Raw genomic sequence first — 25,516 nt, forward strand, 5'->3', positions numbered from 1 at the left:
TCAGATCCTGAAGAGTGTGTGTGTGTTTCTCTTTGCATCATTCCCTGAGAGTTCCAGTGGGCGTAGGCTTCTTTAGTTATTTCAAAGGAGAATCAAGTGATCCCACCCCACTTCACTACTGACCCATTTTGAAGAGGGAAATCATGAGGATTAGCCCTCTGTATAGTTGGTCCTCTGGCTGGAGTACTAGGGTGGCCATATGGAAAGGAGGACAGGGCTCCTGTATCTTTAACAGTTGCATAGAAAAGGGAATTTCAGCAGGGTCATTTGCATATATGCAGCACCTGGTGAAAGTTAAAGCTGCAGGAGCCCTGCCCTTTTTGTATCTGGTCAGAGTAACCAGAGTAACCAAAAGAGGGCAGGTGCTGCATACATACAGCTGTTAAAGATATAGGACCCCTGTCCTCCTTTTCATATGGTCACCCTATGTACTCATCGCACACATTACTCCAGAGTCTCACAAAAAGGGGGAGGGAACACCCACCCATGTCTCCACCCTAGGAAAAAGATCACCAGCTTGGTAGAATATGTGAAAACCAACCCTCATTTTTGTTTATCTTTCTATGAGGATCCATTTTAAAATATGTAAAAGTTCTTGGTGTACTTCTGTAAGGTTATCCTTCCCTCCAGAACTGTTGGATTGCAACTCTCACCATTCCCAGCTAGTATAGGAGGGTAGCAGATTGGGGAAGTCTAGGTTAGAGAGTTGGACTAGGGCTGGGAAGGGCCAGGTTAAAATCTTCACTTGACGAATGAAACTCACTGGCTGACTATGGGTCAGACACTATTTCTCACAATGGGGTTGTCATGATAAAATAGTGTGCGGTGTCTGTGGCATTTATACCACTCTGAGCTCCTTGGAGGATATGTGGGATATAAATATAATGAGTCAAAGGATATCAGGACAAGAATAAATTATTAATATCTATCTATCTATCTATCTATCTATCTATCTATCTATCTATCTATCTATCTATCTATCTATCCATCATCTATCTATCTATCTATCTATCTATCTATCTATCTATCTATCTATCTATCTATCTCACATTCTCAGGCAGCACAATGATAGCCAGTGTGGTCTAGCAATTAGAGAGTCAGACTGGGACTCAGGAGATCTGAGTTCTATTCCCCACTCATCCATGAAGCTCACTGGGTGACTTTGGGCCAATCACGGACTCTCAGCTTAACCTACCTCAAAGGGCTGTTGAAAGAATAAAATGGAGAGGAGAAGGACCATGCCAGCTGCCTTTGGTTCCTTGCAAGAGGAAAAAGGGTGAGATATGAATACAACAACAAAAACAACTCAACAACTTGATTTTCCATGGCATTGAGCCAAACATGCATTCAGGACTGATGATGGTGACTAGGGCAAAAAACAGGCTTTTATATTTGTAGGATTTATTTCCTTTAATTGTGGCAATTCCTTCAGTCCCATCACAAAATATAACACTATAGTATGGTGCATATTTTAGACAGGAGATTGGTTTCTGTTGGAAGACAGTCCTCTGGCAGTTTCAGGATCCCATCCAGCATTTTCAGGTTTGGCAAGTTGGAGAACACACTGGAGGAGAACAAGATTTAAGATAAAATTAATAGTTTTTCTCCACTAGAGGAGAACACGATTTAGGAGAAAATTAATAGTTTTCCTACATTATCCCATGCCATTGACCTTAACTTCACTATTGTTCCCCATCCCCCCAATTGGCAGAGGAACAAGATAGGGCTGAAAGATGTAGGGCTGAGCTACTCTCCACATTTTGCAGTCCCATTTCTGGAAAGGAAAGAGGGGCTTTGGGTCAAAAAATATTTAAGGGAAGGGGAAATTTGGAATAGGTACAAATCTCACCAACCTCTAACCGAGCTCCTCCTGGCAGTCACCAGCTGGTGAGCACCAGTTTTTCTCTAGAGAGCCCTTGTGTGGATGACTCTGCGATGTTGTAGAGTTGAACTGATTGGAGATTCTCTGTGGGTTCACACAACATGTTCGCTCACCATGGGCTAATGTGTTGCCTGAACCTAGGGTGTTTTCCACGGGGTGGGTTAATATGTTGACTGAACACAGCATATTTTCTGTAGTTTGGCTTGTTAACCACACAGTGTAGTTTATTTTTCTTGAACAAGCCACCTTGATAACCACTCTGAACAACCTAATAACCTATGACTTGTTGTTAGGTTGTTCAGGGTGGTTAACAAGCAAACACTTCATGGTTAATGAGCAACCCTGCAGAAAATGTGCTGCATTCAGACAAAATGATAACTCAACCTGTGGAAGGAACGCCTCCTCCCATATGTACCGACCTGGACCTTAAGATCATCTACAGGGGCCCTTCTCCGTGAGCCCCTGCCAAAGGAAGTGAGGCAGGTGGCTACTAGGAGGAGGGCTTTCTCCACTGTGGCACCCCGGTTGTGGAATGAGCTCCCCAGAGAGGTCCGCCTGGCGCCTACACTGTACTCCTTTCGTCGCCAGCTGAAGACCTTTTTATTCACTCAGTATTTTAACACTTAATTTTAACTTAAATTTAAATTTTACTGTTCTAACTCTGTATTTTAACCTTATATCAATTTTGCTGCGTGGTTTTATCCTGGTTGTGCTTTTTATATTGTATTTTGTATTTGTGTTTTTAACTTGTTGGTTGTTCTATGATGGTTTTAATTTTTGTGAACCGCCCAGAGAGCTTCGGCTATTGGGCGGTATAAAAATGTAATAAATAAATAAATAAATAAATAAATAAATAAATAGCTCTGCATTCTGACTCTATAACCATAGTTCAACAACACTGGGTGGGTTAGTGTGTTGCGTAAACCCAGACTTTATGTATGGGAATGGCAGTAGCACTGGTCTCAAATGCTTTGAGGAAACAAAATATGGCCATCTGAGGACCTATGATGTGGCCTTCTGGGGAACCCCAGAGAGCTGGACTGGGACTACTGGACAGCTGGATTTGGCCTTCTGGCCCTTGATTCTGCATCCCTGCTCTATAGGGTCCTGCCTTGTTGAGACTTTGGCATTGGGTACCTGCAATAAGTGATTATTGTTACCATCACTGTTTTACAAATACTCTGTCCTAGGAATACATTAGTCTGTCTAGTCATGCTTCAGTGGTAGGCAAGGACTTACAGCTGCCTGTAGTCTTCAGGAAACTCACAGGGGTTCCTTTTGAGTACAAGAGATTCTAATGGAGAGTGCCTCAGAGCAGATAAACCATCTAACGTTTCAATATTGTTCTCATCTAAGGACAGATGTTGAATCTCAGGCATCTTTGGCAGCTGTTTGAAGGATGTAAAATGATTTTTGCAGAGTTTCAATTCTTTGCATCTGTAAAACGTATAAACAGGTGTGCTATCAATTTTTACAAGCAAGGAATTCATGCTTACAACAATTAAGTGTTGTTTTTTTAAGTTCGCAAAAACACACTATGATTCTTTTACTATGGTAAATTGGACATTCACCCTGATTAATGCTTGCAATTGTGACAGCGAATACATAGAATGCACACGGTACTGCCATTATTATAGTTAATGCTTGAAAAATTCCCAAGAATTAAAAATAATTACCTTGGCAAGCATATGGCACTTAGATCTGTCAACGAGTTGTCTACCAACCAAAGCCTCTCCACTCGAATTAATCGACGGAGAATTCGTTTACAGTTTTCTACCTGGTAAAGGTCTCCCAAATCTTGGTATGAAAGGTTTAAACTCTGGTGGAGAGGGGAGATACAGAAACAGATTGTTTTAGCTTAATTAATTTGAACTGTCAGTTGAGATCTTGTACATACCAGGTGTCTTTCGCAGCCAGTGCCCACTCCAGGTTTTTGATATCCCTTGGGCAAGAGAAGACAACGGTGTTGGTGAGAAGGAGGAGAGGCAGATGCCACTGTCTAGAGGCAGGTGCTCACTACTGGTTAAGCAAGCAAGTGCAGCGGCAGGGACTCTTTGGGATTATCAGTGAAGACTTGTGGCTCCAATTTTGGTGGGGCTGTGAATCAATTCTGGGTTTCAGTAAGAATCAGCCAGAACTCAAAAGGAGTTATCCAAGATGATAAACCTAGTTTGGGGGATAGGGTTCAGCACCTTGGATAGCTCCCCTTTAAGGGATATGGTTGAGCACCTTGGATAGCTCCTTTAAAATTCTGGCTGGTTCTGACCCAGAATGGTTTCACAGCCCCACTGTAAGTGGAGCCACCAGCCTCCGCTGGGGATGATGGCATCATCTGCCGCCTCACCCTGCTTAGTTTTTTTTGTTCCTTTGAGCTTAGCTGCAATGCTCACAGTAGTTTGGGAAGAGAACCTGTTTTCCTAGCTCATGGTGGAGATGAAAACATCTAGACATGTTTAGTTGATCTGGACTCTCGTTGCAAATGTAGCTATGGGCACTGTCAAAATTTACCACTATGCCCTTAGATTTCAGTTTCCCGGGTTGAACTATTGTTTCTGTCATGACCTTTTAAATGTCCTGGTAAGAACAGTTCCTGAACTCCAGTCTCAATGGAAGGCCATCTTCTCCTTACTCCATTTTATCACTAAGAACAAACACAAAAATGGCTGAACAGCTTCATTCTTTCACAGTCTCAGTACAAAACAAGTTCTTACCACACAGTTTTCCCAGTCCTCTTGTAACCATTGCTCCCATTTCTCTTTTTCTGTCACTTCTTTTTTTGCATATAGAGTATGATGCTCTCCTCTGAAAAACCGCACTTCTTCAGAAGGTCCTGTTCAGATACATCCATTCCAACATTTTAATTTTTACCTTAGTACAATATTTCAAAGCTCAGGAATGTTTAAGAGAGGATAGATACAGACAGACAGGCAGACAGACAGAGGCTTTAAGCTGGGAGGGACACAATGGATTTAAAGGGAGTTTAATGTGCAAATGGCACTCAAGGTGGCTTAGAGCTTTATCACACCAGCATTATACTGTGCAATCGCTGCGAATTGCATGCAAAGGACTCAGACGTTTTCCACCTTATAATCTGCTTTGATTGTGAAGTGCTCCCATGCATCCTGCTTTAATTGTGCTTCAAAGAGAAAAGATTCTCCATATTCAGCCCCTGCTTTTTGAGCGTATCTTCCGAGCCACCGCCGGGGTGCAGGAGGAGGATTTTAAAGAAATGCTTACATCTGCGTAAGCTTTAAAGAAAAAGTCACCAAAATTGGCACATTAATAGATATTAGGGAGAGCTTTAGGCATACCAGATTTGAATTGAATTGGGTCATCCGTTGAGTTTTTACATTTCTCCCCTTAAACTAACTTCCTCCCTGGGTAGCGCCAAAAGGATAATTAAGCAGAGACTCCTGGACATTGATACTCAGGAGCTACAGCAAGCTGCACGGGGCCCATGTTCCCCGTATGCCTTGGGGCTACGGGATCATGACCAAAACAGTGTATCTCTGTATTTAAGCTGGTTATCTATACCCTAATATAGGAGGGCATTTTCCCTAGCAAGGCTTAATGCTATGCCCTCTAGGGTAATGGAGGGCAGATTTGGGAAAGTTCCGCTATCAGATAGATACTGCCCCTGTAACAACGAGGAGGTGGAATCGATCTCCCACGTATTATTCAACTGCAACTTATATCGGGAGGCAAGAAAAGCCCTTATCCGTCCTTTCACGCAACGATTACCTGGACGATCGTCCATGACCCTTATGTCGGTCCTTTTACAGGCTCACGATAAGCATACCACCGAACAAGTTGCTAAATTTCTTAATCAGGCAATTATTACCAGATCAGTTATGGTGGCAGGACTTCCTTTTGCTTCTAGTACAGAACTTTAAGGAGGCTTCACACAATTATACTCTGTTTTAATTCAATGTATTTTAAATGTTTATTATGTGTTTTCATGTTTTATTGGTCTGTTGACTGTAATAAAAGGAATTGAAACTAACTTCCTGGTATGCAAATGATCGCTGTCGCCCAGTAGCAAAAACAACAACAACTGTGAAAGCTAAGCGCTACGGGGATAATCTGAGGGAAGCGGGTACATGTGATAAAGCTCCAACAATCATAAATAAATCTTGATTAAAACAATAATAAAACAAATACATTAAAACACAAGTGCCTCTCCCAGAGATTTGAAGACTCAGGCAGGCTTGTATAGGAGAAGGCAGTCTTTTAGGTATCCTGCTCCCAAGCCATATTGGACTTCATAGGTCATAATCGGCACTGATTTCTAACTGGAAACAGACCAATTACAAGAGATTCCCACATGCAACCTGTAACTTAGGGTGACCATATGAAGAGGAGGACTGGGCTCCTATATCTTTAGCAGTTGTAGAGAAAAGGGAATTTCAGCAGATGTCATTAGTCACCTGGTGAAATTCCCTCTTTATCACAACTGTTTAAGATGCAGGAGCCCTGCCCTCTTGACCAGATACAAAAGAGGGCCGGTCTCCTGCAGCTTTAACTGTTGTGTTGAAGAGGGAATTTCACCAGGTGATGCATGCATTCAAATGACACCTGCTGAAATTCCCTTTTCTCTACAACTGTTAAAGATACAGGAGCCCAGTCCTCCTCTTCATATGGTCACCCGACTGTAACTGTCCACAGTCAACTGTCTGGCTGTAGCATTCTAGTCCAGCTGAAGTTTGCTGGATCAGACCAAGGGTCCGTCTAGTTCAGCACTCTGTTCACACAGTGGCCAACCAGCCATCAGCCAGGGACCAACAAGCAGGACATGATGCAACAGCACCCTCCCACTCATATTCCCCAGCAACTGGTGCACTTGGACTTACTGCCTCGAATACTGGAGATAGCACACAACCATCAGGGCTAGTAGCCATTGATAGCCTTCACCTGCAGGAATTTATCCACACAGCCACACATAATGTTTTACTGGAGTCCAAAGAGGATGTAACCAGTCCAGGTCCGGGCCAGTTTCAAAGTGCTGGTATTGACATTTAAAGCCCTAAACGGTTTGGGGCCAGGTTATTTGAAGGAACGCCTCCTCCCATATGTACCTACCCGGACCTTAAGATCATCTACAGGGGCCCTTCTCCGTGAGCCCCTGCCAAAGGAAGTGAGGCAGGTGGCTACTAGGAGGAGGGCTTTCTCCGCTGTGGCACCCCGGTTGTGGAATGAGCTCCCCAGAGAGGTCCGCCTGGTGCCTACACTGTACTGCTTTCGTCGCCAGCTGAAGACCTTTTTATTCTCTCAATATTTTAACACTTAATTTTAACTTAAATTTAAATCTTACTGTTTTAACTCTGTATTTTAATCTTATATCAATTTTGCTGCATGGTTTTATCCTGGTTGTGGTTTTTATACTGTATTTTGTAATTGTGCTTTTAACCTGTTGGTTGTTTTATTGTGGTTTTAATTTTTGTGAACCACCCAGAGAGCTTCGGCTATTGGGCGTTATAAAAATGTAATAAATAAATAAATAAATAAATAAGGCATATGTGACCATGGCCAGATCCGACATCTCTAGGAATGTCTCTAAGTTATCTCTTTCCTCCCCTTATCAGACTGTGGTCAAACAGGTTTTGCAGGGTTTTGATTTAATACAAAAACTTGTAAAACATGTCTTCCAGATGCAAAAGTGAGATGACTGTACCTGCCACAAACTTTTAAAATGACCATCAACCCTCTGACAGAGGAATACTTTATGTGTCTGTTCAGAAGTATGCCCCATTGAGTTCAATGGGACTGACTATTATGTAAAATGAAGAGATTGTAGCTTGGAAAAGCAATGACGACTCTGGAGATAGCAATGTATTTTCCTATTCATTAGCCTTTTGTGGATTATCTTGTTTAATCTTTTTCACATTTATTGTTTGTTTACAGTAGTGAATATAATAAATGGTGGGAAATTAAATTTCAAGGCATATGAATCTGGCAAACCTGATCTCTATCTATGTATTGGAAACACCACATTAAAAAGGAAATTTGGAGTGTCTGCATTGTTATGATAATATATTTGCCATATTGGATTGCTTTTAAGATTGCTTTCCGGGAGAAAGGGATGATGATGACTGCCAAGAAAACAAATCGGTATTCTTTCAACCGATTCTCATTCCAAATCACTTCTTATCTCTGTTGTCAGGTTTTGGTTGTTTTGTTCCCCCTCCCCCCACCCCCGTCTTCTGATTTCTTCATATTTCATGATCAGGGTGACAGTAGTATATATAATATCAGCTGCAATCCCCTACACAGTTAAAGCTGTTTATCTCCTGTTGGACATGATAATTAAGGCTGCCAGGTAACGAAATAATTTTAGCTGATTAATCAGTTGCCTTTTAACCAACAAATCAATTAAGGGATGGATTAACTTTAAATAAAATTGGACATTACCCAATCTCCAACATAAGAGTCTTTTTAAGATCCCAAAGGAAGAGTAAGATGGTTGCTTTTTCTAAAAGGCAGTTCCCACAATCTAGCAAGGCCTAGTTCTCTATTGTAAGCTGGGGCAAATTTAGAAGGAACAAAATAAAGCATTTGGTTGGCCATAAAACCACAAAGGGGGAGCTTTTGAGGGACTGGGGGTAAATTTGGGGCAGGGTGAGAGAGCTCGTATAGTGTTTCCATCCCCCTTCCTGCAAGCTCCCAAGAATGGCAACACTCAAATGAAGGCTTCTGGGTATTTATAAATAAAAGCAACAGTGCTGATAAATAAAAGCAACAGTGGAGGCAGGTGGCTCCGATGTCAGCAGGGTGGTGAATACATTCCAGGTTTCAGTCAGACTTCTAAAGAAGTCAGAATCTGACTGATTCTGACTGAAAGCCGGAGCTGATTCATCGCATAGGGTGTTTCCAGATGAGGCTTTCCTCCCATATCACCCTGCCTTTATATCATATAATTAAGTAGTATGAATTTTAAAAGGCAAGCCACCTTGATGTATCTAAAGAGATACTCACTTGCATATAAGTAAATGGTTGCTGATGGGGGAAAGGCCCTCCTCTGGGTGTCCCTACCAAAGGAAGCTACGCTGATGGCTACAACAGAGAGGGCCTTTTCAGTGGTAGCACCCCGTTTATGGAATAAACTACCCAAAGAGGATTGCCTGGAACTTATGTTGTCATCTTTTTAGGTCGTAGTCTTTATATAAAACACCATTTATCTAAAGACCACGACCTAGGCGGTTTGAAAAAGCTGAGGCCCTGCATTTTTTCAAATGGGAGTGACACCCTCTACCACATGACTGTGGGAACTGTAAAGTCAGCCCAATTAAGTCTCCAGGGAGCATACAGCAGCCCACATTGGCCACTGATGAAGACTTCGTGTTGAAACGCATTTGGCCTTTTTATTCTACATTGTTTGATCCTGTGCAATATACTATTGCACTTTTAATGCAATATTACTGTTAATCTTAATTTTATTCTTGTACATTAGATACTACTGTTCTACTGTATATATATCCTTAACTTTTTGTTTAGTATTACATGGTTGCTTGTTAAGGACTTCACCTTTCTTTGCTCTTGGGTCATCTTTTTAGCACCAGGCAAAACGCTACACTGGAAGTGTTACATTTGGAACTGGCGGTGCTGGCTGCCAGCAATAGGTCACCATTGAATCCTATCCTCTGTTCCTCAAATAAGGAGACAGGAGCAGAAAGTGTGTGTGTGTGTGTGATATCCCTGCTGAATAAAATAGGCCCATACAGATTACATTTGTATATGCTTAAGTTGATTTATCAATTAGACATATTTAACCCAATCATTTTAATGAAAAGGTTGGCTCTGTGGGCATGTTTCTTCATGAATGCAGAGCTCTTCACAGAAATCATACTGTTTTATACTGTTGTTTTTATATATTTTTGATAGTTTTAAATTTTGTATACTTTTTTTTGTAATGTCCACTGTTTTTAACTTTTGTAAACTGCTCAGAGAGCTTCGGCTATGGGGCATTATATAAATTTAATAAATAAATAAAATAAATAGATCATCCCCTGTGCACACCAGTAGCACATGCTCACTGAAGCACACATGTGCTGTAAAACAAGGCATCTGCATATTATCCAATCAATCCAGAGTTTTGCCACTACAACCCGCTGTTATCTGTTACCGTGGAGACCACAACCAGATCATTTTCTATACCTTCTCTCACTCGGGGGCAGCGGATTTGACTCCCTTGAACATCGTGCTCTTCTAATTCATGCCAGGTGAGATACTTGAATGAATCTGATGGAAGCTTGAAAGGAGAGAAGTGAAATAAGAACAATTTCTCCTTCTACCAGAAATCAGTCAATCAGTATAAAACTCTCAAACTGTATTTCAGTTGCAATTCTTTAAATTTTAGCTCATGTTCTCCAAATGGGGATTTCCTATTTTTCAAAGCAGTTGGTTTACTGAAAATGAAAATAATTAACTCCAAATATTGAATGTGGATACAATTCAAATGGAAGCATGTGCAACAGCCATTTTTGCTGGAACCTGGGATGAGGCATTTCCCATTCATTCCTATTGCCTAGGGTGACCATATGGAAAGGAGGACCGGGCTCCTGTATTTTTAACAGTTGTACAGAAAAGGGAATTTCACCAGGTGTCATTTCTATGCATGCAACACCTGGTGAAATTCCCTCTTCACCACAGCAGTTAAAGCTGCAGGAGCCCTGCCTAGAGTGACCAAATACAAAAGAGGGCAGGACTTTTAAAAGGGAACTTTTAAAAAACCAACACAGAATTTAAAATGCAGACAGTCCATAATAATAAAAGCGGATGCTTGTCTGTTGGTCTGTCCATCAGTATAGACCTTGGTCTGGATTTGTCTTTTCTTTTTTGCATCACCCATTTTATTGGTACGGTCTGGCCTGCTGTTTATTACTCCAGATCCGACTTGGACTGTCATAGAATCAGAGAATAGTAGAGTTGGAAGGGGCCTATAAGGCCATCGAGTCCAATCCCCTGCTCAATGCAGGAATCCACCCTAAAGCATCCCTGACAGAGGGTTGTCCAACTGTGGGCTCTGGCTCTGCTTGCCCCTCTGTTGTACTTCCAGTCACTGATTTGCCAGCCCTGCCTGAGCACTGGGTTAATAGGGTGATATTGCACCAAGACCATGACCCCTTAGACACCTGAAACCTGGAGTGTGTCCTAAGGGGACATAGGGGTGTGCACCTCAGTTTTTTTTTAAAAATGTATTAATTAATTTAAATGTGTCCATGTGGTTGAAATTTGCAGTAACATTTTCAGCCACAGGGACAAAGTTCCCTAATCAGTAAAGCTTTGCTGTCTGTACAGCTTGAAGGCAGGTTGAAGACTGTACAGCTTGAAGACTAAGGATAGGCACAGCCCTACCATGAAGCGGTAGGAAGTAGGTGCAGCAGGTGGTGGAGTAGGGGAAGAGTGGCACTCTCCCCCTCCAAAGGCTCTGCCATTTCTTGGTCCTGCAGGCCACCTGCATGCCTGGTCATGCAGGACCAAGAAGCAGCCACTTGCTCACCCACATGCCTCCCGCTTACGCATATGCCTGCCTGCCCCACTCATGTACCTCCCAACCCAGATGGCCCCACTTGCCTTGTAGTTGGCCGGCCAGCTTACTTTTCCTGGTACAGACACCCTTGTGTGCCTCACTAGTGTGCTGCCTGTAAGATATTTCCACCTTCAGGAGCCGCGTGGTGCCTGCGTGAGGTCAGGAAATCATGAGAAGTCCTGGAAATTCCAGGATCTCTTGTGCTACACTTGTGATACTTTGCACAGCTCCTGAAGGTGAAAAAGTAAGCTATCTGGTGGCGAGAAGGCATGCAGATCAGTAGGGGTGGGGTGGAGAGGAGGAGGAGAAGGAGGCAGTGGCACCACAGCAGGTCCCCACGTCAGGTGGCAACCTGCCTTGGGCCTCTCCCTCTCCCTCCTGCTATGAGGAAGCCACATGGCCAGTGAAAGAGGATATATGTAAGAGAAGATGGGAGAAGCATCATAATAGAGAAGCTGATTCCAGATCCTGATTCCAGGAACATCTGTGCTCACTTGTGGTCCTCCTGAGCTCTGTTCCTCGGTTGTTGAGAGTGCCATTCCTTGCTAAAACAGCATCACAAATGGTGCTTCCTAGTAGGGACTTTGAGGCAAGAAAGCACCCAGGATGAAGCATGAACAAAGAGGTTACTCTCTTTTTTCACTTGCCTCTCCCCTGAGCTCGGGCAAATAAAAGAATACCCTCCCTCTGACAATGGGTTGCTTATATCTCCCATCCCAATATCCACCCTCCTCAAGTCTGAAGGCTAAAAGCAAGGTGATAATTTTCACTGTCACTGACACAGAAGGAGATGCTAGTAGTGAGGTTACCATCAATTTGCGCTTCTTTCCACAGAACCCAGAAGAACCAGAATGCTTACTGGAGAGGCAATGCCAGAATCGCAGCTGGGTTGAAGTATTCCTCTGTTCCTTGATGATAACACTAGCAAAGGGACGTCCGTATCACTTTGATTAGAGCAGGGGGAGGAATGGGAAGTGCAAAACCGACGGCAGCTTGTGTCCAGACCTGAGGAGCTAAGGAGGAGATCATGTTTTCAAGTGACCCAGAGTTTCCTGGCCTAGTGAACCATACTAACCATCTCTTTAAGGTTTGGGAGGCGAAGGCTATCAATGGCTACTAGCCCTGATGGCTGTGTGCTTCCTCCAGTATTCGAGGCAGTAAGCCTGTGTGCACCAGCTGCTGGGGAACGTGGGTGGGAGGGTGCTGTTGCACCATGCCCTGCTTGTCTATCCCTGGCCAATGGCTGGTGGGCCACTGTGTGAACAGAGTGCTGGACTACATGGACCCTTGGTCTGATCCAGCAGGGCACCTCTTATGTTCTTAAGGGCACAGTCCATAGCCTGAAAATGAACATTTTCCTAAGACGCATGTAGTGCTGTTTCAACTCTATCCCAAATCAGTTGGTTTTGGACTCATTCTTTTGGATTGCTTGTGTCAGAAAACTATCCTAAATATCTTCTCAACTAAAAGAGCCATCCTATGGAGCTGCAGGGGTGGAAAAGAATTTGTGGCAGAGGAATCACCATTTGGGGCTCTTTTTCCTTTTTGCATCCCTGCCACAGGCATGCACAGCACATTTCATTAGGGTGTGCACCCAGGGAATTTTATTTATTTATTTTTAAAGGCTGAATATTCAGTCATAAAGGACATTACTTTTATTCATTTATTTATAAAACACTATAGACCCTGATGCCCTACTCTGCATTCCACTTACCTGACCACAGGAGGGCCATTGCAGGTGAGGGAAATCAGGAGATGCTCCTCAAGCCTCAGCATTGGTGGGGCTTTGTGGTGACTCTGGCCAGAGGAGGGTCTTACAAGGCAATATGAGCCTTTGAGGCCCTTCCTCCTGGCCTCTTTGATATGCATCTCCCAGCAGAGAGATTCCTTTTCACTCCTGCTGCTGGGAGCAACAGTGGCCATAGCTAGACCTAAGGTTTATCCCAGGATCATCCTGGGTTCATCCCTGCCTGAGTGCTGGATGCCCTGTGTGGCACTTAGATGAACAGGTTTGACCCCAGGACAACCCTGGGATAAACCTTAGGTCTAGCTACGGTCAGTGTTCTTTCAGAGGCAGCTGTTCTTCGGCATAGTGGTGGAGCAGCCAGAGAGCAGCTGGAGGACAATTTCCACTGTGTCTGGATCTCCCTATGGATCCATGCTCAATGGCCTCCTCAATACGGCACTTATTGCTTGAGACATTAGGGTGTGCCTGGGCACATCCGGCACACCCCTTGTGCACGCCTATGCTCCCTGCTTTCAACTTTACTCTAGAGTTGAGTCTCTGACACAAGGTTTTATACACTTATCACCTGAGCTTATATGGTTTATTATTTTGTCGGGCTGGAGAATTGAAATTGTTTTATTCTTTATTGCATAAACGATACAATTTTCAAGCTTGTGATTTCAAGCAAATGAACTGCTCTAAAGCGGAGAGAAGTCTACTGAGCAATACCTTGATAGATATTCATGTTGATCTTTAGTAGCATAGCCAATTCAGCAAACCACATTCCTGTTATTCTACAAGCCCCGTGATCTGTCACAAAACATGATTATAACAGCTGCACCAGGGAGCAGAGGTAGACGTGCACCGATAAAATGCTCCAGTAAGAATGGTAATGGAACCTTCCTTCTATGCAAGAGTGTGAGGCCATTCGAAAGTACTAAGTGGCTCCAAATTGAAGCAGTGCTGCTATCTGAGAACACAACAGAGAATAATCTGAAGTTGCTTCAACAACATTCACATTTTGAAAATACCCGAGAAAAAGGTGGTGGTGGGGGTTTGCAAAAAAATTCATATAGGGTAAAATCCAACTTAAGTCCTACATGAGTCCAACGCAGCTGGTTGGCCACTGTGTGAACAGAGTGCTGGACTAGATGGACCTTTGGTCTGATCCAGCATGGCTCTTCTTACATTCTTAGAGTAGACCTATTGGAATGAATGGGATTGAGTCTACTTTAAGTAGGACTTAGGTTGGATTTTACCCACAATCTTTAAGGCAGTGCAGTGTTTTCCAAACTTCTTGGCCTCAAGGCATCTTGATTTATCTCACACATGAACTTCCAAACTCCTGTGCATTGCAAAGAATTCTGGATTTCTTTAAGGCAGGAGAGTTTCTTTAATCATTTTTTTTCATTATGAGTTTTAACAACATAAAACAAACAAAAAAAACGGGAAAATGCAAGTGTAACTACATACTTCAAAAGCTGTAGTTTCAAATATTACAATGTTCTAAATAAAAAAAATGGAAAAAGGGGTGGAAGGATTAAATTACACATAAACATCAGTAAAAGCAGACCAAATATCCAAATGCAAGTTGATGTGTAATTGGTGCCTGTACTGCTCTTTCAAATTTATTTATTTATGTATTAATTTTATTTATTTATTACATTTTTGTACCACCCAATAGCCGAAGCTCTCTGGGCAGTTCACAAAAATTAAAACCATAAAGAGCATAAAAACAACCAACACATTTAAAACACAAATACAAAATACAATATAAAAAGCACAACCAGAATAAAACCACACAGCAAAAATGAATATAGATTAAAATATGAGATTAAAGCAGCAAAGTTTAAATTTAAGTTAATTTAGGTGTTAAATACTGAGAAAATAAAAAGGTCTTCAGCTGGTGACGGAAAGAAAACAATGTAGGTGCCAAGCGAACCTCTCTGGGGAGCTCATTCCACAGCCGGGGTGCCACAGCAGAGAAAGCCCTCTTCCTAGTAGCCACCTGCTTCACTTCCTTCGGCAGGGGCTCACAGAGAAGGGCCCCTGCAGCTAGTGATGTTAGGTCTTCAGTCCATTGCTTTAGAGGTGATGAGCTTTTATCTTTCCAATGTTGTAGTATCAGTCTTTTAGCAGGGATATTGAACCTCAGGTCTGCAGGCCAGATCTAGCTGACCTGGGGTCCAAATTTGCCCCCCTGGGGTTCTCTCAGCTGCTGAGCATTTGGTGGTTCCTGGCTTTTGTGCACACACGCACACCCCACCATTCTAAAAGATTGAAATGCTTCTCTTAAGGCATTGGGAGGATCTACACGTTGTACTGAAGGCGCTCGCGTGCGCCTCCAGTGTGCCCCCCAAATGATCGTGTAGATCCTGCATTTGAAGAAACGGAGGAAGAGGAGGAGGAGGAGGTGGCTGGGGAATCCGGCCATGTCCTTGCCGCCGCCCACCTCCCCGCCGGCCTCCTACTGCCGGCGAAAGAGCTTGGTGGAAGAAGGCGGGGTGGCGCCTTCTTCCGCCGAGCTCTCCAACCCGGGTGGCTCTTTCATCGGCAGCAGGAGGTGGGCGGTGGCAGCGGCAATGATGCGGCCGGATTCCCCAGCCTCCTCCTCCTCCGCCTCTTCCTCCATCTCTTCGGGCAGGATCTACATGATTGTTTTGGGGGCGCACTGGAGGTGCACGCGAGCGCCTTCAGTACGATGCGTAGATTCCCTCTAAGTTACTGGCAGTAAGAGCTTTAATTTGAAATAGACTGGGATTTCGGCTCTGCCCTTTCGCTTTTGGCCCGACCCACTCCTGGAATGTGTCCCCCCACAGAGCTTCTCTGAAATTGAATTCAGCTTTCAGGCTGAAAGAGGTTTGTCACCTCTGCTCTAAGGCAGTTTGTCTGTTTGCACAGGGGAGCAGCCCAGCCTGGACTGTGTATTGCAGCTGCAGATCTGTAATGGAGGACAAGCTGGCCCTGTTCAGAAAACACCTGATGAATGGTGAATAAGGCAAAAAGCCACTATGGTTGATCTTCTCATTGAAGACCTATGAACCCTTTCCTGACATTCATTTATTTGCAAATAAACAGGTATATGGAGTGCCCGGTGTCCTGCTTGCACTAAAAGCACTGCTTTCACAGTACCTGGGAGCATAACCTGAATGCTTGCAGGCTCCTGAGCATTTTCCAGGTTTCTGGGTTGTGCTCACAGGAGTCTATGCCTGTTTGTGTGTATGCACGTAACTTCATGCAAATAGTGCCATTCAACAGGTGCAGGTTGGAAGCCAGAACCATGTGGCCATGGTCCCCCTCACACATTCGTTTGGCAGACAAATGAAATTATTATTATTATTTATTTATTTATTTATTTATTTATTTATTTATTTATATAGCACCATCAATGTACATGGTGCTAATGAACCTCTTCAGAGTGCCACTGTTTCCTGGAGCCCATTTTGACAATGATTCAGAGAGTGGACTGAGCAGAAAAGATTCACACAATCAGGCACTGCACCACACTTGTGTGCTGTTAGTGTTCAGGACACAGAACCCCCACTATGGTGCAGTGACACACACAATGGGCAGTGGAGGCTGGTGGTTCTCATGTCAGTGGGGCTTCACCACTTAGATAGCTCCTTCAGAGTTCTGAGAACCCAGAGCGGATTCATAGCTCCACTGACATCGGAATCGCCAGCCTCCCCTGCGAATGGGGGAAGAACAGGTTCAGGAACCACCACAGAAGACCATCTCCACCCCACCACCCACCACCCGCATCCCCTGAAGGAATCTTTGAAGCAACTGCCCCATTAAAGATTCCACGGGACTTTCATAAGACAGCACCCTCTCCACTGTCTTTGCCTGAGGTAGCTCTGCATTGGATTCAATTGTACTGTTCCAACAGTGGGAGGAAACTGCAGGCAAATTGTATTTCCCCACCCTCCCTGAAGCCTCCTGCATGCTCTCCAGATCATAGAATCATAGATTCATAGAATAGTAGAGTTGGAAGGGGCCAATAAGGCCATCAACTTTTACCCCCTGCTCAATGCAGGAATCCACCTTAAAGCATCCCTGGCAGATGGTTGTCCAGCTGCCTCTTGAGGGCCTCTAGTGCGAGAGAGCCCACAACCTCCCTAAGTTCCATTGTCATACTGCTCTAACAGTCAGGACGTTTTTCCTGATGTCCAGTTGGAATCTGGCTTCCTGTAAGTTGAGCCCATTATTCCATGTCCTTCACTCTGGGATGATTGAGAAAAGATCCTGGCCCTCCTTTGTATGACAACCTTTTAAGTATTTGAAGAGTGCTATCTTGTCTCCCCTCAATCTTCTCTTCTCAGATCTGCTACGGAGGGTTGGGGGGGGACCTTTGGAGCAAATTTGGGGCACATGCAGGGGGCTGCAGTGGGGAGGATTGGGAACGCCTGTTGCTTGAGCAGAAGTCCCATGTCATGGGTGGACTTCTGCTTGCGTGTGTGTTGGATCCAACCTATGTTCTGAGGGAAATAAGGCCTCTGACCGCACCCCTCCCCCAGCTGCCAGAACCTTTCTCCCATCCAGGGAGAGAAGGATGCTTCCCAATCTCGCTGGAGCAGGCACAGACCCTCCAAGACCAAGCAATGTTCCTCCAAAGAGAAGGAACATGAGGCATCCACCTGGCTACAGAAATTTGTGGTTGAATCCAGACTATTGCTGGAGCCACATTCCAAGCATTCTACTTGCTGCTGTGCCTTCCATCATCTCCATCCTGGCCTTGCAAGCCACTGTGTTGCTGTCCATGGTCCTGACTGCCTGGCGTCTTGCTATGCTCAGCCAGGACATCGTTGTGGGCTCCAGCCTGGAGGAGGACAAGCTTGCTTTTTAATACACACACGTTCCTTTTGCTTATTGCTTTAGGCATGACTTGATGCAGATTGGCTTAAATTTAGAGGCTGACAAACATCTTGTATGTGCATTTCTGCATTTAGGTTTGATTTATGAACTGGAGTTCAAAATGATTTTTACATGCCTCTATTAGCAAGCAGATAAAAATATTAATTTACTGGGCTATTGCTGTCCACATAGCTACATTAGATTGTGCAAGGTTATGGAACAGCTTTGCGTAAACTGTTCTGTGAATGGGTGACTTTTATTAGTATTAGGCTGTGCAGTCATCTGATCCATCATCAGTGTCGTAAAAGATGCCATTGATTATACAGTGTCACAATATACACTGCAAATAATTAGGATAGGAGAGAGGGTCAGTGTAGAGCAGTGTTTCTCAACCTGGTACCCTCCAGAAGTGTTGGACTACAATCCTCAACATTCCCAGCATGATGGGAGTTGTAGTCCAACACATCTGAAGGGCCCCAGATTAGAGTGTTACAGACATGAGAGGTGTCTTTTACTGTTTATTTACTATTTAAATTGTATGTTTTATCATCACAACAACCTTGTGAGATAGGTTTGTTTAAGAGTACCACTTGGGGGAGTGAATATAACCGCCCAGAGAGCTCCGGCTATTGGGCGGTATAGAAATGTAATAAATAAATAAAATAAATAAATAAATATAACTAATACATCAGTTGGATTGTTTGTGGTTGCCACTGTTTTAATTGTTTTATGGGGTGCTGGTATTTTATTGGAAAATTGTTTTTAGCTATTTAAATTCTGTATGTTTTAATTTTGGTGTCAAGTTGCCTTGAGTCTTTTTTGTTTGTTTGTTTTGAGAAAGACATCAAAGAAATAAACAACAACTACAACTAGTATTACTACTATTACTCTGAGGCTGAACAAATGCTCTGCATTCAGTAGTTTTCACATTCAATCTTTGCATCTCTAGTTACAATGGATCAGATAGCAGGTAATGTGAAAAACCTCTGCTGGAAATCCTAGAGCGTTTCAGCAGGTCCAAGTAGGCATCACTGGATAAGATGGTCAGAAATGTTCCCTTCCTGTGTTGTAAGTGTGTAAAGGTGGCTCCACATGATTAAGAGGAAGCAGGGATGTGCTGCTGGCCCTTTCCTTGATGCCACACCTGCCAAGCCCCTCCTGACACCTGTACATTCAGCAAGGACAACTGAAGAGGCATGGACATCTTTGGTGAAGCCTACACATGTAGAGCTCTCTGTACATAGGCTTCCATGCGATCTAGAACATAGGGTTCTGGATTGTGTGGAAGCCTACTCAAGCCTACACAGGTCATTGATGTGGGGGCTGGGAGACATGTGACATTGTGGGCTGGGCCTGCGGTGGCCCCCATTTCCTCTTGATTGTGTGGATTCCTTTTCACACCAGTAATGAGTGAAGGGGACTATAATCTGACCTGGTATAAAACAGCTTCCTACGTCTGCCCTTGTGCCTGCTTGTGTCCCATCTGGTCTTCCTGTACCAAAATTGATGATCTTCTCACTCTTTAAGATGGCCATAGTTCTCCCAGCCAATGAGAGAAACACATGAAACTATATATAAAGCCAAAGAATGGGAGTGGGGCAAGCAGAAGGTCCTAGGTTGGATCTCAGGCATCTAAAAGCTAAAAGCTTCTCAGGTAGAAGAACTCTGAAAGCATTTGGCAGAGTTCTGGACAGCTTCTTCAAACTAGACTAGACAGCACTAGGCTAAATGCATCAATGGTCTGACTTGGTACAATATAAGTTATATTCAAGGTAAACGATATTTCAGCCACCAAAATGTTGAGATTTAGTCAGTGGTGCAGTTTGGGTCTTGCCCAGACCCAAAGATCATCCTCAGCGGTCCTTCTCCAGGAGTTCCTGCCAAAGGAAATGAAGTGGGTGGCTACCTAGAAGGGGGCCTTTTCTGCTGTGGAACCCCAGCTGTGAAATGAACTTCCCAGATAAGCTTGCCTGGCACCTATGTTGTGCTCTTTCTGGTGTCAAATGACCGTTTTGTTTTTCCAGGCATTTTAGTCTTTTATCTCTGTTACTTTAAACCTGTTATTGTATTTTAAATCTCTGCATTGCTGCTAAGTTTTATTCTAGTTTTCACTTCATTTTATAATGTAGTTTTATACAGTATATATATATATATATATATATATATATATATATATTGTATCCTACACTGCATTTTATGGTTTTAATTGTTGTAAACTGCCCAGGGAGGTTTGGCTATTGGGTGGTGTAAAAATGTAATAAATAAATAAGGCAGTTTTAGAGTTTTTCTAACAAGTTTTTAATCAAGTGTATCTACTTTTGTCATAGAATTGAGATGTGAGCACTATGTGAAGAGCGTTTCCTTTCTGATTTTCTGCTACGCAACCTCTAGGTAATGCTACAGTATAGCAGAACGGCAAAATTACACAAGTGGAAAAGGTGTTTTCTTTCACTTTCAGAAATAATACCACATTTCCCCTGCTTTAAAAAATGTTGCTGGAAGTGCTGTTTAGAAAGAAAAGTGAAACTGGATGGTCATGGCTAAAGAACCTGTAAAGAACCATGAGTAGGGGAATGATGAGTACACAATGAATGTCTCATATAGAAAAGCTCGTGGACTCTGGGCTTAATGCCTCTGCATTGTTAAGTGGTAAAGTGTTCCGGTGAGCCAGCACTGCTGCATTTGGAGACCCCTCCTGCTCATTTTGCTGAGATGGGCCCTTGACTTCTGCCCCACAGTTCTGCCCTGGTGGCGCCGCTGGCTTTAGTTAGTTGTAACTAACTATGCACCTCATAATACTTTAAAATTGAATATGCATATCTTCTTGATCAATTCAGCCACATTCTCTTTCCCTCATTATTATTACCTTTTAAGGGTGAGCTAAAACTAATGGTGTTGGTTAGAGGCAGGATGCAGTTTAAAACAATTACAACTTACCATATTTTAAAACTACCCCCCCCCCCCCGATTTCTGCCTAGATTGGAGAGCCCTTTGGCTTGTTTGACTCTCTGAATGGCCCCTCTGGGAGACATGCTTTAGATTATATCAACAGTTAAGGTTGGGGGGGGGAATGAGATTCAAACTGTCTATCTTGGCAGAGTTATTTCCTTCCTTTTGCCTGCAGTGAGAAATCGGTTGTTCCCATAAATCTCAGAGAGGAACTTCTAGAGAGGAATTTGTTTCGTTAATGCTCAGGCAGAAGAACCCACTGGGCTCATAGCTTTCTTGGATCTTTTCTATCCTCCTCCATCTCCAGTAATTTATACCAGGGAAGGATTATTTTCAGATGCATTTAGGATCCCTGAGAATAGGTCTTTGGGAACCAACCAAATGAGTGATAAGTCAGAAATTTTTGTTTTGGACTGGACAGGCATTTTTATTAGGGGTGTGCACGGACCCCCCGCTCCGCTTCACTTGCAGATCCGCCATTTTTCGGAGCGGGTCGCTCCGCCCCGCCCCCGCTCCGCCCACTTCCGCTCCGCTCCGCTCGGAGCTCCGGATCCGGATCCGGAGCTCCGTTTTTGCCCCCCCATAGGGTTGCATTGAAAGCTAAAAAAGTAAACAACTTTTTTTCCGTTGAAGTTAGAAACCTCACGTTTGGCACCATGACACCTCATGGGCGTATACACACACACGCCAAGTTTCAAGGCAATCCCATCATCCCCTGATTTTTGGCGAATTTTTGAAAATCGGGCACCCCATTCACACCCCTTGGGATAGCTCCGTCAATTTGCATGTTAGAAACCTCAAACTCGGCACCAGGGCAGCTTATCCATGTGTCCACATGCACGCCAAGTTGCAAGCAAATCCCATCATCCCCTGATTTTTGGCGCGGCTCTACCCTCTAACGCACCTCCCATAACCCTAATTCACACCCCTTTAGATAGCTCCGTCAATTTGCACCTTAGAAACCTCAAACTCAGCACCATGATAGCTTATCCACGTGTCCACATGCACGCCAAGTTTCAAGGCAATCCCATCATCCCCTGATTTTTGGGGAATTTATGAAAATCGGGCACCCCATTCACACCCCTTGGGATAGCTCCGTCAATTTGCATGTTAGAAACCTCAAACTCGGCACCATGAGAGCTTATCCATGTGTCCACATGCACGCCAAGTTGCAAGCAAATCCCATCATCCCCTGATTTTTGGCATGGCTTAACTCACCCCAAATTGTCCCATTCTACAACTACGTCAATTTGCACGTTAGAAACCTATCCTTTGGTCCCATGACAGCTTACCCATGTGTCCCCATGGACACCAAGTTTCAAGGCAATCCCATCATCCCCTGATGTTAGGGGAAATTTTGAAATTTGAACACTCCAGTATGTCAGGGATTTAAAGTTGCAATTGCAGACAGCTCAATGGGGCCAGTTCCAAGGCAATCCCAACATGCCACGAGATAACCCTAAATCTTCTGGCACATTTGAAAAAGGGATTATTGAATTTGATAAAGTCTAAGTGAGCGCAGGAAGGACTTCTCCCCTTAGTCAAAGCAAGACACATACACCATCCCTGCAAGGCGGGAAGGGGAGAAGGGAGGGAAAGCAGGCAGGCAGCATGCATTGTAGTGCCGCAAGGATGGCTTGAGCACTAACGCATAGCAAACCAACCCATAAGTGGGCGCAAAGTGAGGCAAAGATGGCTGGTTGTTTCTTTCTAAGCCAGCAGTTACGCCTTGAGGGGCACAGAGGAGGACGATTGGGAGCAAACCAGGCACCAGGCGGGCAGAGAGGCAGGCAGAGTAGGCGAGGAGTCAGTCCTGGCAGATGCCCCACCACAGCAGCACCCCGGGGGAGGCGGGCAGGCAGGCAGGCAGGCAGGCAGGCTGCGGGCATTTCTGGGGGCACAAGGAAGTGATGGCTGGTTTCTAAGCCAGCATTGCAGTTAGTCACGCATTGCAAACGCAAACCATCCCAGCGAGTCGGTCACCGAGGAGGACAGGCTAGCAGAGGGGCAGGCAGAGTGACATGTCATAGATCTAGTATTGGGGAGGAGTCAGTCCCGGCAGATGCCCCAACACAGTAGCACCCTGGGTGGGCATTGGAAAACGCCATCTTGTGGGTCAATACTTCCCCCACCCCATGTCCTGCAGGGTTGCCTGCCTAACCCTTGTGGGGATGGGAGATGGAGAGCTTAGAGTGGCAGTGCCAGCAGCAGCCTTCGGCTTTCCCCTGGAACCAGTCGCCTTGCCCGCCTCTTTCCCCAGCAAGATCGCCTGGTGCTGCCTATGAAGATGCATCTTCATGCTGCTGGTTCCATAATGCCCTGTCGATGAACCCCTGCTTAGGCTGAGTTTGCAGTGGCGACAGACAGCAAAGCGGGGATCCGCTCCCAACTCAAAGTGGTCCCACACGATGCTTGTCTTTCGTTTCCGTGGTGACACCACCAATTGCCCGCCTGAGCTCTCTGGTGTTGCCACAGAAACAGGGGTGTGGGATGAGACTGGGGAGAGAGCCTCGGCCTGCTGCTGCTCCTCCTCAGCCCCCACATCCTGGAGGCCCACCGCCTCCTCCTCCTCCCCCCCTCCACTGTGCTGAGGACCTCGTCTAGGTCCATCAGCGGGCTTGTGGGCTGAAAGGAGAATGAAGGAGTTGGGGATACTCCTCCTCCTCTAATGGCACTGCTGCCACGTGCCTCTTGCAAACGGGCACTTTTCCCATTCCCACCCTCAAAAAGAGAACGCCGGGCACAAGTTGCAGAAGAGAGTGGCTCTGCCTGCTGCTTGTCCTGCTTCTGTTTTGGAGCAGTCAGCCAAGGAGTTGCCCGTTTGAGTTTCACAGGAGGAGAGGAAGCCTGCTTACTGCTGGCAGACTGAGCCTTGCTGCTTTCAGCACGCCTGCTTCCTCTTTTCATGATGACTAACAAAATATTAATACTACTAATACTATGTATAAGGTACTACTAAGAATATGTATAAGAAGAATATAATATGTTTAAATGTAGGGAAATGGGACAAGAACAATAAAATATACTACTACTAATATGTATGAGAATATACTAATATATATATATATATATATATATATATATATATATATATATACTACTAAGAATATCTACAAGAATATAATAATATGTTTTAGAATATTACTAATAAATGTAGGGAAATGGGACAAGAAATGGGACAACCACTACTATAAGAAGAACAAAATATGAATACTACTACTAATATGTATGAGAATGTATACTAATAGACTACTAAGACTATGTCAAAGAATATAATAATAATATGTTTAAGAATAGGGAAATGGTGTGCGTATGCTTTCCCCAAAATGCTCAATCTGTGGCTGCCTGTTGAACTTGACAAAAGCAGCCCACTCCGTCGAAGTTACACAGAGAAGAAAAAGAGAATCCAATTTTTTTGGTATATTTGGTATATAGAAGATAGAAGGAAACACAATCAGGATTTAAGAGAGGGGAGGGGGAAAAAGAACCAACCACTACTATAAGAAGAACAAAATATGAATACTAATATAATATGTATGAGAATATATACTAATGGACTATGTGAAAGAATATAATAAAATATGTTTAAGAATATAAATGTAGGGAAATGGGACAAAAAGTGTGTGTATGCTTTCAAAAGAAAGCTTTCACAAAAGCAGAACAGTCAGGCTTTAATACAGGGAAGGGGGGGGCAACCAACCCAACCACACACTCCAAAATTCAAAAATAAAGTTTATATTAAATCAAAGTAAGGGGAAAACACAGGGCAAACTAAGCTACAAGTCAGAAAGAAGCAAACAAACACACACACGCGCCAAACTAAACCTATCCTAATCTATCTCCAAAGTCCAAAGCAGGAGCACTAACTAACTAAGTGTTCCCTCCACGAACGCCAACCCACAAAGAGACACAAAACAGAAAGTTCTCAGGGTGGGTCTGCCTTAGTCCCCCCTCCAACGCTGGGATTGGAGGAGGATGCTTTCTGAGGAGATCAATTCTCATCAGGATTGGGAGTTGAATGTGCCTGTCATTGCTTCCAAAAAAATAAAAAAATAAATAAAAAAAACCCAAACCCCGATTTTTTAAAAAATATTGCACGTGAACCACAGCACGCAGAAAGTTGAGAGTGGTCTCAAAATGACCCCCATCCACGACTCTCTGTGCACAAGAATTTTCAGAACGATAGCTTAAACCCCCCCCCAGTTATCCCCGATTCTTTCCCTCAATGCAATCCTATGGGCGAAAAGCCGAAACGCAGTTTGAGCCCCGCGGTTGACCCGATTTTTAAAAAAATATTGCACGTGAACCACAGCACGCAGAAAGTTGAGAGTGGTCTCAAAATGACCCCCATCCACGACTCTCTGTGCACAAGAATTTTCAGAACGATAGCTTAAACCCCCCCCCAGTTATCCCCGATTCTTTCCCTCAATGCAATCCTATGGGCGAAAAGCCGAAACGCAGTTTGAGCCGCGCGGTTGACCCGATTTTTAAAAAAATATTGCACGTGAACCACAGCACGCAGAGAGGTGAGAGTGGTCTCAAAATGACCCCCATCCACGACTCTCTGTGCACAAGAATT

At 44.1% G+C, this 25,516-nt stretch overlaps 1 protein-coding gene across 1 annotated transcript; it reads right to left on the reverse strand.

Annotated features, from left to right (window-relative positions):
* Positions 1–1,414: 1,414 nt before the first annotated feature.
* Positions 1,415–12,990, reverse strand: LOC134402467 (protein tilB homolog). The gene is made up of 7 exons (XM_063131923.1): positions 12,932–12,990; positions 12,268–12,352; positions 10,034–10,127; positions 4,594–4,712; positions 3,559–3,701; positions 3,122–3,319; positions 1,415–1,564 (listed from the first exon to the last, which is right to left on the reverse strand). Exons 1-7 carry the CDS (start codon positions 12,988–12,990, stop codon positions 1,453–1,455), a joined length of 810 nt encoding a protein of 269 aa, XP_062987993.1. The 3' UTR covers positions 1,415–1,452.
* Between the last annotated feature and the right edge of the window lie 12,526 nt (positions 12,991–25,516).

The sequence above is a fragment of the Elgaria multicarinata genome, chromosome 8, assembly GCF_023053635.1.
Source record: "Elgaria multicarinata webbii isolate HBS135686 ecotype San Diego chromosome 8, rElgMul1.1.pri, whole genome shotgun sequence".
Lineage (NCBI taxonomy): Eukaryota > Metazoa > Chordata > Lepidosauria > Squamata > Anguidae > Elgaria > Elgaria multicarinata.